At 30.1% G+C, this 14,744-nt stretch overlaps 2 protein-coding genes across 3 annotated transcripts; both read left to right on the forward strand.

Annotated features, from left to right (window-relative positions):
- Nucleotides 1-208: 208 nt before the first annotated feature.
- LOC107957366 (uncharacterized) lies at nt 209-2,916 on the forward strand. Its single transcript, XM_016892883.2, has 2 exons — nt 209-390; nt 2,302-2,916. The coding sequence occupies exons 1-2, from the start codon at nt 324-326 to the stop codon at nt 2,799-2,801; spliced, it is 567 nt and encodes a 188-aa protein (XP_016748372.1). The 5' UTR covers nt 209-323; the 3' UTR covers nt 2,802-2,916.
- A 2,422-nt stretch (nt 2,917-5,338) lies between these two features.
- Nucleotides 5,339-11,179, forward strand: LOC107957367 (ATPase GET3B). Of its 2 annotated transcripts, none has more exons than XM_016892884.2 (12): nt 5,339-5,792; nt 6,883-7,094; nt 7,189-7,251; nt 7,441-7,551; nt 7,739-7,813; nt 7,900-7,968; nt 8,055-8,120; nt 8,815-8,889; nt 9,000-9,098; nt 9,773-9,907; nt 10,563-10,712; nt 10,937-11,179. In XM_016892884.2, the coding sequence occupies exons 1-11, from the start codon at nt 5,603-5,605 to the stop codon at nt 10,698-10,700; spliced, it is 1,233 nt and encodes a 410-aa protein (XP_016748373.2). In that variant the 5' UTR covers nt 5,339-5,602; the 3' UTR covers nt 10,701-10,712; nt 10,937-11,179. The 2 variants fall into 2 exon arrangements, with proteins under 2 accessions (XP_016748373.2, XP_040968302.1); XM_041112368.1 differs by having other exon boundaries at nt 5,367-5,792; nt 6,907-7,094.
- Nucleotides 11,180-14,744: the final 3,565 nt, after the last annotated feature.

A 14,744-nucleotide genomic window follows, 5' to 3' on the forward strand; every position in this document is an offset into this window, starting at 1 on the left:
CAAATTTGAAATTTCAACCATATATGATTCAATTTATATATATACATATTTTATAAATATATTTCAAACATAAATTTTTTTACCTGATGCTCCATAATCTGCTGAATTTGGCAGAAAATTAGAAAAAACAACAACAAATAAACCAAAATCATAAAAGAAAAAAAAAATATATATATATAATGTAGAGTTAAATAAATAACTCAATTCATAAAGGAAAGAAAAATTTTACCCAAGAAATCTACAAATATATAAATACACCGTGTCCAAATTCCGAACTCGGTTCCTCAGGTTCAAACCATTCATTTGGCTTCTGTCGGCTAAGGATGTCTCACTTTCGGCGGCTTCTTTCTCTTCTTGCTCGAAATCAACCTCAAGCCTCTCTTTTCAAAGGTAATTTTTTTTTCTCTCTCTACTTTTTTCTTAATCTTCCTCTGTTTCTATTACTCAGGTTTTCTTTATACGACCTGAAACTCTGACGCGGGACTTCGCAATTTGTGGTTTCTTTGGTTTCGTTTCAGCTTTTTCAATTATTAGAAAATTTGGGTTTTTATTTTTTTTTTGGAATAAACTGATAGGCCCTTATCATAAACTTTGGGTTTTTCTTGCCTTGCATTTTTGAGCATGTTTTGAAACGAAAGGAAGTGAAATAGAAAATATTGATACTATGTTTCTAAAACAGTATGATATGACGGCTCACAGCTATATTATTCGAATTCGGGTGTGAATGTTGGGTAAGTTTTCCCATTTATTTAGATAGGGATCCTCAGCGGGTCATATATTTCAAGAAAGATGAACTGTTGGAGCAGGTTGTAGTATTCCTGTAGCTAGCTGATTATTTTGATGTTAAGTGTATTAGAATCCATTATTGCTATGCTTGTGAAAATTTGTTGTATTCTTAGGATATCTGTAGGAATCATGTCTTGTAATATAATAGCATAGCTGGATAGACAAATTGAATGTTTTAATAGTTTAATACCAGGATATTGTGAATTCGAGCGAGATTCTAATGAATCTATGTTTGGTTTATGAAAAATAGAAATTTATGCAAATGTGAAAGCCTTCGTTGTCAAGGAAATAGTTTGAATATATTTAGTAGTTCTGAATTGTATGAATGCAGATATTGTACTTAGGCACATCTCTACAGCTTGGGGCTTAAATAGTTCCGCATGATTAGTTTCGTTCATAGTTTTTAGCTTGTTGCCTAGTCTCGTTAATAGAATCCTTATCCAAAAAAGAAGAAGAAGCAGAAATCTGTTATTTAGAATTTTTTGCCGGGACTTCCATTCAAAGATCGAAATGTTGAGGGTTTTGGTGAAAACTAGCTGTTACAGGGGTTAAGGTTTAGTTTGTCAATGTTAGAATTTTCGTGTCCGTTTTGAGACAGTAATAACTATTTTAGTGAAATGGGTTGATGTTTTCTTCGAAAGTATGTTTTCTAGTTGAATTAAAGGGGTTAACTTTCCCTAGTTTTTTCTAACCTAGGCATGTAGCAGATTCTTTTGAGGACATGCCAACTGATAATTGAAACAAGTTTATGATTTAGTAGTGGTTGTCATGTTTGAAATCTTCTGATCACCAAGACTTTAGGCCTTATTTTCTTTTGTCGTTAGATATGGCAAAAAGGTTATACACATTGACCATAGCCTATAACCTTTGATATTCTTTTTCTTATCTTTTTGTACCCATGTTCGACACTCATGCTGACAAATCCATGGAATCTCCAAATACTTAGAAATCTTGGAAGAAATTAACATATCCATTTCGGACATGGGTGTTCAACACTCACACACTAGTCTGAGTAACATTGGCTTATAACCCCTTCCCTTCCCACTTTCGCCCACAATATATGAAAAGGAAAATATTGGAATAGAAATTTGAGCTCATTTATATATATATGTACATGCATGTATCACTTCGATTCTCATGCAAACATCGAATGTCTGTAAAATTTCAGAGTTGGTTAGATTTCACTCGATGGTTGCCGAGTAGCAACTTACATGACTTTTCCATTTTTGTAATAATGAACTCAGCACAAGATCATTGCATTAATAGTTAGACATGCTTTGGTCATGGTATCATTGCAATCTATGTTACTCAAACTTAGGTGTGTCAGATATGGATACAATTGACTGTTTTCTACTTTTTCCTTATATTTAGAGGGTATTTGGAGGGTCCTATCTCCATATTCTTGTCTGAAAATGTGTTGTCCATAGGTACTTTAAGAAAAATATTGAGTCGGAGCAACATAGATTGCAATTCCTTTTGCTTTTCTATTTATGAATGTTAACTCTTTGCTTGCAGAACCTCTTTCACCAGCCATCTCTTCTGCAAGTGTATCCTTCAACAGTAGATATGACTTTTATAGAAGATGGCTCCAAACTCAACCTGATCCTTCCGGCCTGGCTATTGACAACACCGAAAACCAAGAAGCCGACAGTTTAAAGCCTGCTTCTTGCTCAGCTAATGTACCTTCGGAGACAAACGATTCTGCCATGAAGCATACTGCTATATCTAACTTGAAAACATCTGCAAGGCACGATCTTGCCATGATATTCACGTGCAAAGTCTGTGAAACGCGATCAGTTAAGACAGCTTGCCGTGAATCATACGAGAAAGGTGTGGTTGTGGTGAGATGTGGAGGATGTAATAATTTACATCTGATTGCAGACCGGCTCGGTTGGTTCGGTGAACCAGGAAGCATAGAAGATTATCTAGCTGCTCGTGGGGAGGAAGTGAAGAGAGGCTCAGTTGAAACCCTGAATCTAACTCTTGAAGATTTAGCTGGAAAGGGAGCCCTTTAACTGAAATTTCGTGGCTCTTGTAAACAAACATAGTTCATATATAAATGGTTAGATTTTCCTTTTTGGTGTTTATCAATTTAAATAATTGATTTTAGATGAGATTTCGATTTTTTTTAATGAGGTGTGATTTATTTTCATGAATATGTTTATTTATTATTTATTTATAATAACAATGAATTTGAAAAAGAGTTTAAATTTTGGTTAAAATCGAATTAATCGATTGAAGTGATCTAATTCGGTTAATTGGTCGGTTAACTGATTTAGTTTGGTCGAAGGTCAGTTAAAGATTTTTTTGAAATTTTGGTTAACAATTAATTCGGTTCGAAATTGGATAATTAATTGAATTTAATAAATAATATTATATATTGTATGTGTTAGGTTATTACTAATTCTGTTAATTTGGGTAAATGAACACTATGGATTTATTTATTTTTGATATGTTTTATGCTTGTTTAAATAAAAAAACATACAAATTTCTGTTAATTCGGTTAACCGATGAAATTAATCGAAATATTTCGGTTAGGTTAATATTTTTTTTGAAAAAAAATTAATTCGGTTAACGATTAAAGAATTAAAAAGTTTGGTTAATTTGATTAATACTAGTTCGGACTGATTAATCGTTTAAATATCTCTAATTATAATTGATTAATTTATCTTTAATTATGTACCTAATTCTATTAAATGATAAATTTTTCGAGTTTGAGTCGACAGTAATAATTAGCATTATACCAATATCGACCATATTGATTGATACATACTCTTTCAAATTTATACTGATAAATATATCTTATTTAAAATAACAACGTGTTTCGAAATTTATGTCAATATCAACCTTTATTGGTACTATTGACACAGGATTTTGATATTTTAATTCAATTATTAATTTCTTTTATCTTATATTTTTATTCTATTATAATTACACTAAAAATAAAATATAATCGTTAAATTAACTTATTTAACCTGCTTAATAATTTTAAATTTTTTATTTACAAATAAAAATAAAAATAATTACATTTAATGAGATCTATTGCATATATATAAAAATATATTTTATTAACATAACTAGAAATTAAATTATATACATATGAAAATATTTAAAAAATATCAATAAATTCAAATTGTTATATTAAAAAGTTGATATGAATACATTAGCAGAATAAAAATGATTCCCTCACGATATGATGTTGACTATCTCAATTAAATGTCAGATTTCATCTCATACAAAAAGGAAAAAAAAAATTATTAAGTTCCAAATTGAGTTTTACATTTTTAAATAATTATGTGACATGAGTTAAAAAGTGTTAAAAAATAACAACAATTATATTTGAATTTAAAAGGGGTGTTGCCAACCAAAGGGCAACACCTTTTCTCCAAGCCACTTTTTACCTTTTTTTTTAAATTTTTTAAATATATTTTATATTTTTTAGTTTTATATTTATATTTTTTAGTTTTTATAGTTTTATTTTATTTAATAAAAATATTTAAATTTTTTTTCATTACTTTTATAAAATTTTAATATTTTATAATTATAAATTTTGAATATTTAGAATAATGACCAATTTGATAAATTTGACATAAAAAAATTAAGGTAAACTATTTAAATAGTCATTTAAAATTTTTTAGCGAATTAATTTTTTTTGTCATAAAATATTTTTTTGTTAATTTTGTCACTCCCTTTAGATGAATTTTTAATGCTAGTCCCTCCACTATTAAACATTCTATTTGGTCACCAAATAGAATGCCGATATAGCCTTCTTTTAATTGGTATAATAACAAATTGAACCCCTAATATTTTACACATCTTATCAAGTTTATTTTATTTGTAAAAAAATTCAGTATTATTTACCTTCAATGTTTGCACATAACCAACTCGGCCATTACTCTAAATATTCAAAAATTTATAATTATAAAATATTAAAAAAAGATAAAATATAAAATTAAAAAAAATAAAATAACTCAACCATTTTTTTAAATATATATTAAAAGTTTTGGTGACCAAAACAAAAATTCGCAAAAAAACTTGAGTGATTGTTTAAGTAATTTATACTAATGTTTTTATGTCAATTTTACTGAAAAATTATCAAGTCATTATTCTAAATATTAAAAAAATTATAATTATAAAATGTTAAAAAAATTTTAAAATAATGAAATTTAAACAACTGAACCGTTTTTTATTAAATAAATAAAAACTATAAAATATAAATATAAAACTAATAAAATTTTATAAAATTTATTTTAAAAAGCATATAATTAAATTAAAAAAAGAGAGTAAAAACAACTTAAAAGGGTGCCTTGGGACACCCCTTTTAAATTCAAATATTATTATTTTATTTATTTTTATTAAAATATCATTTTTATAAATAGTATCACTTATGACACCGTTTTTTACTGTTCAAAATAATTCATTCTTATAAATAATCTGTTTTTCTTTTATCAATTTTCATAATTATTCTAAAAAAATGTAAAAAACTTTAATTAATATTTTAAAAATAAAAATTAAATTAAATACATATATGGCACTTTTCTAATCCTCATACCCCTGCGGCTACCAGCAATATATCAAATATTATAAATTTTTAATTTGTTACTTTTTCAGATATAATCGAATTTGAACACTCCTGATTCGAACAGCCGGTCTGTGATTTAACGTGCTCGTCCGGTCCAGAAAAATTGGTAGGCGAAGTGAGCGACGGTGATTGTCTATTCAATCCAAGTTTTCTCTGTTTCAATACAAAGCACCTCATTTACGGTTTTTAACTACTTAGACCAGATTGAAGGGGGAAAAGAAAGAATAGTCAAAAATGGCGAAAGCTGTAGCTTGGCATGCTTCATTTACTTCATATTCTTCTTCATCATCGTCGTCTCCATTTCCAAGAAATCCCATGGTACCAGTTGGTTTTTCTCTTTCACTTTCACCCAGAATTCATACTTTATCTTCAGCTTTTCCTTCACTTTCCATCAAACCAAAAAGGCCCAACAGCTCTTTTGAAGGTAATTCCATACCTTTTTTTTTCTTCTTTCCTGGATTGATTGTATCTTTCTTGGGTCTTACTCTTATTTTTCAGGAAAAAGGATTAATGTGTGTTTGAAGTTCTTGTTAGTTTATTCACTATTTTGTTTACTGTAATGAATTTTTGGGTTTTAAACTTTAAATTTATAAGTATTGAAATTGTTAGGTGAAATTTTTTTAATAAATTAGTGACGGTGCAAGAAAAGAAATATGCTAGTTTTAATGGATGACTGAAGAAAATTACCGGAAATTGAAAATTGTGATAGCACTCCCCCACGTTTTTTTCCCTTCCTGTTTCAGGCCCAGTAGTATACTCATTCAGCAATTATGCCATGTTATACGGATTTGGGTATGAGTCTAGAGTTATCCAACATATATTACCGTCTGAAGTTCTTTCACATATTTGGATTCTTAGGGGCTCATATCCTCGAGTTCATGTCTAAGTTGGGAGCAGCATAGATAGAAAGTGAAAGTTCGTTCTTGCTGGAATAATTTTGGTATCAGATTCAAGCATGTGTTCTAGATTGGTATCTTCAATTTTGTTATAAGTTTTTCACTTATTTGGAGGATCCTTTGAGGGTCATAATCCTGTGCTCATGTTAGATATGTGTCAAGACACGAGTAATTCAAAAAAGTGAAGAGTTGGAGCAATATAGATAGAAAGTGAAAGTTAGTTCTTGCTGGAATAATTTTGGTGATGAAGTTTTTTGTAGCTAGAAGGCTTTTCTTTTCTGAAATTTTATAGGAGGTAATAAGATGACATAGTTGAGCTTAGTGTTTTCGAGAATTGTGTTCAATGGAGTAGTGCTTCAGGCTTATGTTACTCCGACTCTTCATTTTCATGAAGTATCAATGCATAACACATATTCTGACATGGGTATGAGGTCAGATCCTCCTAATATGTGGAAAAACTTAGAAAAAATTGAGCATACCAATGTCAGACATATACCTGTATCCAACACACACTCCCCTTGAGTCTGAGAAACATAGTTTTAGGCCATCAGGGCATATTCTTTCTATGAAACCTAGTTTATGGCTGCTGAAGGATTCATCTCTATACTTTTGTGACAGTGAGATCTGTGGCTGCTCCTGCAGAAGATATTGCCGGGTTTGACGAAATGGTTTCTGGGACAGAACGTAAGTATTACATGCTAGGCGGCAAGGGAGGTGTAGGGAAAACAAGTTGTGCTGCTTCACTAGCAGTTAAATTCGCAAATAATGGACACCACACTCTGGTGGTTTCTACTGATCCAGCTCATTCCTTGAGTGATTCTTTTGCGCAGGTTTAACCCACTCCCTCATTTTTTTTATTCTGATGCTTTTGTTCCTGCAATTATCTTCGTTTGAGCTTGGTCTATGTGTTTATCTTCAATTTAGGATTTGACTGGAGGGATGCTAGTACCGGTTGAAGGACCTGACTTTCCATTGTTTGCTCTGGAGGTATGCAGAATAAACTTCCTAATCAAGTGTCCGTTAATTTTCTTTAGGACATTCTTTTGCATTTGTTGCACATAATCCTTGAGTTATGTATTTTGTAGGAGATAACCATCTGCAAGTTATTGTTTTGATGGGTTTTTATTGCCTTGTATGCTTGGTAGTTTGTATGTTAAATTTATAGCTTTGTCACAGATAAACCCAGACAAGGCTAGGGAAGAGTTTCGAGATGCAACTAAGAACAACGGTGGAACCGGGGTCAAAGAATTCATGGATGGCATGGGCCTTGGGATGCTTGTAGAACAGGTGAAGCTTTATTTATAAATTTGTTCTGTGTAGTGCCATGGATGACCTCACTGCTTAAGTTTTGTCCTAATCCTTTCCTTAAGCCGCCTTTCTTGAGTCTCGAGGTCTTGGCTTGTTTATTCCTTCTAGTTTTCGGGTTTTATAAATTTATGATTTCTGCTTCTGATGTTTCTTCTATCTGTGGAAGTTAGGAGAGCTGAAATTGGGAGAGCTACTTGACACTCCGCCTCCCGGTTTAGATGAAGCTATTGCTATTTCGAAGGTAACATTATGTTCCCTGCTTATTTCCTTGTTTTATCTCAACTTTTGTATCTTAGGCTGTATACTGATTGCAGAAGCTTTTGCTAGGTGATGCAATTTCTTGAATCACCGCAATATAACATGTTTACTCGAATAGTTTTTGACACTGCACCAACGGTGAGTGATGAGTTTCTTCCTATTTTGTGGCACTTCACATTCGAAATCAATCCAATGAGCTCTAAATGATGGGGAGTTCTTTTCAGGGACATACATTGCGACTTTTGTCATTGCCGGACTTCTTGGATGCATCAATAGGCAAGATTTTAAAGGTGAGAATGCCAACATCTAAGTTACTCAGACTCAAGTGCGAGTGTCTGATACAAATGTGTTTAACATGAGTATAAAAAATGACAGACAAGTAACATCTTCCTTGTAAAAGAAATGAGCTTATCGTATTTTTTTGCTTCATTCTTATCATACTTAGAGATGCTTTTCAATTTAAGATAGATGATGTTTCATGTGGTTGTGACTCACACAGATGGCATGTCTAACAAATTTTGCATGTGAAGCTAAATTACTGGTCTTGGACGTGAATGTTGAATATGAGTGTATATCTGACATGGGTATATATTTATTTCTTTTTAAGTTTTGCCCATGTATTTAGAGGAGTCTTTAGAGGGTCATGTCTTCATACCCATGGCCTTGTATGTATTGTGCTTAGGTACTTTAAGAAAAATGTAGAGCTGTAGGCTCGTAACAACATAGATGTAAAGCCTTCCATTCCTCAAGACCTGTGAGGTTGAGTTGGTTGGCAATATAAGCAAATGGTTGTCCTTGTTTGACATAGTTGTACTTATAGATGCCTCATAAATCGAATCATCATGAATCAAATTGATCATTTATATGAATCCGGAACTAGCTTTATATTTGAGTCTATATGTGTTGTGTGTTTTCTTATCTAGTTCTGAAGGAACTAATTTCCTTCTACATTTTTTTTCCCTTCACTGTCATTACCATATACAGCTTAGACAGAAGATTGCTTCAGCCACCTCCGCCATAAAATCTGTTTTCGGGCAAGAAGAAACCAAACAGAATGCTGTAAGACTTATATAGATTAACATTGGCATCTTGTTTGTTTGTTTGTTTGTTTGTTTTTTTAATTAATTTATTTTATTTTGATACTATTTATCCATATATTATTCATGCAGGCTGACAAGTTGGAGCGATTGAGGGAGAGGATGGTAAAAGTGAGAGACCTTTTCCGTGATGCGGATTCTACAGAGTTTGTAATCGTCACAATCCCAACGGTATTGCCATTTACAATTGTATTTCAGTATTCCATTATTTAGCATTGTTTACATAGGCCTTTCCTTCCATTATACATAAGGATGGCAAAAGCTCAATCTGCCTAATGGATTTTTCATTGATCCTTTCCGAATAGAGAGGGCCTCCTTTTTTCCTTTTTTTTTTTTTTTTTTTTGAAAAGCAAGGGTGTGGTGGAATGGAGTTGTTTTGGTAAATGCTTGTTATATTCCACACTTTGCCTTTTGAAATTACACTTACCCCTTTAAAATATTCTGCATTTCTTCTTACATTTTTAGTATAAATATTAGATTTATAAACTAAAATAATATATATTACAACATTTTATCTACATACCAAGTACTTTTTTTTTTTTGGTTCAATCATCTGCATACCAAGTATGTTAAACAATTTTATATATCAAAAGTTACATTCATGAATAAACTGTAAGTTAATTTTTTACAAGATTAAGTAAAATAATTAATTAAAACTGAGGTAGGGCATAGTGGAGCTGCTGCAGGTGTAACTGATATTGATGGAGATAAAGTTTTCCAACATTCATGCAAGCGTGAGTCTGATGTAGATAATTCAACCCTTGCCACATCCCACTCCACTCCATTGTGGTTATGGTGATTGTTCATTGCAATTAAGTTGCTTACATTTATGTACTTTTGCTTAGGTGATGGCAGTTAGTGAGTCGTCGAGGTTAAGTGCCTCCTTGAAGAAGGAAAATGTTCCTGTGAAGAGACTTATTGTTAATCAGATTCTTCCTCCATCTGTCTCTGACTGCAAGTTTTGTGCAGTGAAAAGGAAGGTATTCATCTTTTACTTTCATAGGAAGGTTATAAGTAGAGTTGGCAAAATAAGCAGAATTCATTGGATTTTAAGCTGACCCTATGTTAAAAGGATGATTATTTTTATCAAAATCAGGTTTGGGTTTCGGTTGGGTTTCTATTTGACTTGACCTTATAGTGACAGGTTTTCTTTTGAATATCGGTTTCGGGTTGTATTGTTATTATTAAAAGTTTTGGGATTGGAGTGGGTGTGGTTTAGTCTTTTAAATAAAACTTTGTCCTGACCTGGTATATTTACTAAAATACCTCTCTTTAAATTGTGACTAATTTTATATGTTTTAGGTAGGGTTTTTTTATATAAATTTTTTTTATGATACTTGTTCATATGGGGTTGATTTAGTCTTGGAATTGGGGCTGGGGTGATAATGTTAAATAAAATCTGGTTCAGGACAAGTTTCGGGTACATATATGTAGAGGTCAGGTTGGGGTAAGCAAAATAACGCGCTGTCTGCCTTGTTGCAAACCTGAAAATTTATAAGCCTTCATTAGTATTGTGACAGGGGTGACCGATGTTCTATAAATTATTGAATGCTAGAACTGGGAATATTAGCATCGGCATCCTTCTTTTTGGCTTACTATTCCCTCAAATTACTCATTGTTGGTCAAATATTTCAGGATCAGATGCGTGCTCTTGATGTGATTCAGAGTGATCCAGAGCTATCGAGCTTGAAGTTGATCCAGTCACCCTTAGTTGACATGGAGATTAGAGGTGTTCCAGCACTTAAATTTATGGGTGACATTGTTTGGAAATAAGCCATCATTAAGGTAATCCTCTCTTCTGAACTTCCTTTTATCAATGCAAAAACTGTTGAAGAAATTTTAAAATATATATTAGTTTTATTATTAAAATTTCTTATAGTAGCCTTGTTAAAAATGAACATATCTGAGCTGGACTCGTATCCGTATCCAATACTAGGATCGGAATCAGAGTAACATAGCTGTTGTGCAATCTGATAGTTATGGCAGGTTCATTTAAATAATGAATGTAGGTCTGGAAATTTGGGGCAGCCATGAAAATGATATAAGCAGCATTGAAGAAGCTTGGGATTTTGGATAACGGAAGTGTCACAGCTTACACGCTTGAAGTTGGATCATGTAAAAGGAAAACCTTCAACTTTTGTACAACCCCAGATTATATGTGTATGTATACATATATTCAATTTTTGAAAAGTTTCTATATGAAAGCAATGATTTAACAGGCATAATCTTCTTGATTATTGATTGAGGATACATATGTGGATCTAAAACTCAATTCTTTTATTATTCTTATGCAACTCGGATAGGAGAAAATGTTGATGTTGTGATCTAAAAGTACCGAAATGTATAGAAATATTATATACATACGTAAAATCTAGACTATATAAAGTAAAAGATGTTACGCATTTGAATTCATGTCTTTCAAATTGTTATAACAACAAACTTGGTTAGCATAAAACCACATAGTGAATACCATAATACATTGCCTGATTCTTTTAAACCCTTTTGGTTTCATAAAATCTTTCAAGTTTTTAAACTGAAAATGATAAAATAGGAGGGCCTGTTTTGACATTTTAAAAGGACTTAAATAGGTAGATTGGATTCTTATCTATAGATATATAAAGAAGGTAAACTAAAAAATAGTTATTTTTATATTTTAGTCACTTATGTTTGAAATGATACGTTTTAGTCGCGTTATCGTTTTGTTACGAAATGGTTACTCTACCGTTAAGCTCTGTTATCTCCTTAACGGTAGTCCTACGTGGCAGTCCAAATGAGTTTTAAACGCCAACTTGAATGTCTTACGTGGTAGTTTAAATTAGATTTATTTAATTAAAAACTTATTTCCATCCCAACAACTGGACATTCAAGTTGGTATGTGATCTCTCTGTAACAAAACGATAATATAAATGACTAAAATGTAACATTTTAAACATAAGTGATTAAAATGTAATTTGAGGCAAATAAAAGTGATTATTTTTATAGTTTACCCTAGAAAAAATAATTTTGATGATATTGACATGTAAAGACTTTTTTTCCCATCAATTTAGTCCGCTCCATGCCCTAGACAATTTTATCATTACAAAAATCTGACATGGCAATCATTTAAACGAACACCGAACTCTACAACTATTTGGTATTGAGATTTGAGCGGCAACAAGGCAATGACAAATTGTGATTTTAATTTCTCAAAGAGGTTAGTAAACAATATTTTTTTTATTTGGGATAAAATTTAAAATTATATATTAATTTTGGTCTAATATGCAATGTTATACATGAACTTTGATCTTGTACAATTTTATATATGAAATGACTTGATTCAATTTTCACATGCGACTAACATTGTTATCAATATACCATTACTTTACATTTACATATTGTATGCCTAAATACTTATACTTATCCAATGTAAAAATAAATTGCTAGTATTATTTTTTTAGATGTGTACGATTGAATCAAAATCAAAGTTTCATGTATATAATTGCATCCATTTAAAGTTCAAAAGTTTCATGTATATAATTGCACCCAATTAAAGTTCATATAACAAATTACACATTAAATTAAAATTAATGTATAATTTTAATATTTATCCCTTTTTATTTATCGTATGTGAATGACCAATGAATCTAGGTGGTGGTACATTTTTTTGTGAATATTATTTAAATTTTTATATATATTTTAAATGATTTATTTAGATATTTTCTTTGATATTTTTTAGATGGAAAAAATGGTAAAAATATTTTTCAATCCCTCTGAATTTTGAAATTGAGCAAATTGATCCTCTAAAAAATCAAAGTAATTTAATCTCTACCAATTTTGAAAGCAAGCAACTAAAGATAATTAATCATGATTTTAATGTCTTCTGTTAAATGTACATAAATTTGATTGGTATTATAGTAAATTTAATTTTGGTGTTTACATATTTTGTCACTTTGCCATTGATTCTAAAAAATTCAACAAATTTAGCAAATATCGAGGCTAAATATGTTGAATTAGGAGCAAATTGATAAAATATGTAAATTTTGAAGTCTAAATTTGTTATTATACCCATCAAACTTTAAGCAAATTGACAAAAAACATTAACTTGTGATTAATTATCTTAGGTGTTCACTTTCAAAATTGATAAAAATTATATTATTTCGATTTAAAAAAAATTAATTTACTCAATTTTAAAATTAAAAAAACTAAATTTTTTTTTACCAAAAAATCTACATTTAGCACTTTTTAAACCCAATTAGAGTCCAGCCTGGATGCAAAATCTAAACATTCTTATAGAAAAACAAACAAACCGAAAATTTCAGATTTTCCATTAACAAAAGAAAATAAAAAACCTCTCGATTGAAAACAAATGTTAAACTCCATAAATATTTATTGTTGTGTAAATAAGATATAACAAATTGTGTATTCTATTTACATTTAGCTCCTAATATTTATCTTAGTTCCATCTTTGTTAAAAAGAGTAAAGTTAGAAAATTCTTTTAGGGGTCAAAATTAAATTTTATATTTTTACGATAATAAAAATATAATTTCACTATTTTAATAATTTTTAAGAGATTAAATCAAATTTTTATAATTTTTAAGGCCAAAATATAATTTTATTATTAAGTTAAAATTTTATAAATTATAAAAAAAACTAAATAAAAAATCTTAAATGAAAGCGAAATTAACTATGATAATTTAACCTACTCATGATTCATTTCAATTTCAATTAGAGTTAGTAATTTGTAGTAATTGATTTCATTACTATAAATCACAAATATAACTTCAATTGACAATTTTTGAATAGAAGCCGACAATGATTTTTAAAAAAAGAATATTCAGCTTAACTGAAATTATTGTTTATTTAAATTGAAAAATGTAAAAACAATTTTTTATTTTAAACAGTGATATATAAGTTTTTAGACCTAACCCCAATCAGATATATTTTCAATGTCCACTTGTTATTTGGGAATAATAGTTTCCTAAAAACAACCATAAAATATTATAAACTATTTCAAAAAAAAGGGTAAATTATCAAAACTATTTTAAAAAAAAGGGTAAATTATCAAAATAAACACTTTTGTTTGCCTTAGTTTACATTTTAGTCACTTATGTTTGAAATGTTACGTTTTAGTCATTTACGTTATCTTTTTATTACGAAATGGTCACTCTGCTATTAAGATATATCACCTCCCAAATGGAAGTTTGATGTGTCAGTTAAAATGAGTTTTAAATGCCAACGTAGATGTCAGCTAAGATGAGAAGAGTTAATTTTTTTTATGAAAATAGAATACAAAATTTTGCCCCAAAACTCAATTTTCTCCAGTTTAAAAAGAAGCAACGGTTGGAATTTTTTTGCAACCATCAAAGAAGAGAAGTGCAGAATGATAGAGAAGTAGAAGAAGAAGAAATGGATGCACCAACCTTTAAACTTGCTTGCTATTGTGGTTGTTCACAATACACAAATAAACAAAGATAAATCATATCCTTTTTGTATGTCACGTATACATAAAAACATGAAAAGATGGACCACCTTTTTGAAAAAAAAACCATAATATCTTAACCCAAAATTGAGGTAAAGAACCAAAAAACTCATTATTTACTGTAATCCATGCTTAGACCCTCCATTGAATCGATCCTTTGTTCTTTCATTTTGAATAAAAAAATCCAACAGATTGATGGAACACTCAATTTGATTTCTACTATTTTGATACAACAAAGATGACTATGAAAATGAATGGTTTTTTCCAGTAAAAATGGAAACGAAAACTAAAAGAAAAAGGAGATCAATGGTTTTTTTTTCCAATTCAAGGATTAATTTGATGCATTGGGTTTTGATTA

This window comes from Gossypium hirsutum, chromosome A05 (genome assembly GCF_007990345.1).
Source record: "Gossypium hirsutum isolate 1008001.06 chromosome A05, Gossypium_hirsutum_v2.1, whole genome shotgun sequence".
In the NCBI taxonomy this organism is placed as follows: domain Eukaryota; kingdom Viridiplantae; phylum Streptophyta; class Magnoliopsida; order Malvales; family Malvaceae; genus Gossypium; species Gossypium hirsutum.

Bases quoted from the DNA above. Each gene is read 5' to 3' on its own strand.
- LOC107957366 (XM_016892883.2), top strand. From the start codon at position 324: ATGTCTCACTTTCGGCGGCTTCTTTCTCTTCTTGCTCGAAATCAACCT. The intron at 391-2,301 runs GTAATTTTTTTT...CTTTGCTTGCAG, and splicing joins TCAAGCCTCTCTTTTCAAAG to AACCTCTTTCACCAGCCATC.
- LOC107957367 (XM_016892884.2), top strand. From the start codon at position 5,603: ATGGCGAAAGCTGTAGCTTGGCATGCTTCATTTACTTCATATTCTTCT. The intron at 7,252-7,440 runs GTATGCAGAATA...GCTTTGTCACAG, and splicing joins TTCCATTGTTTGCTCTGGAG to ATAAACCCAGACAAGGCTAG. The intron at 8,890-8,999 runs GTAAGACTTATA...TTATTCATGCAG, and splicing joins AAGAAACCAAACAGAATGCT to GCTGACAAGTTGGAGCGATT.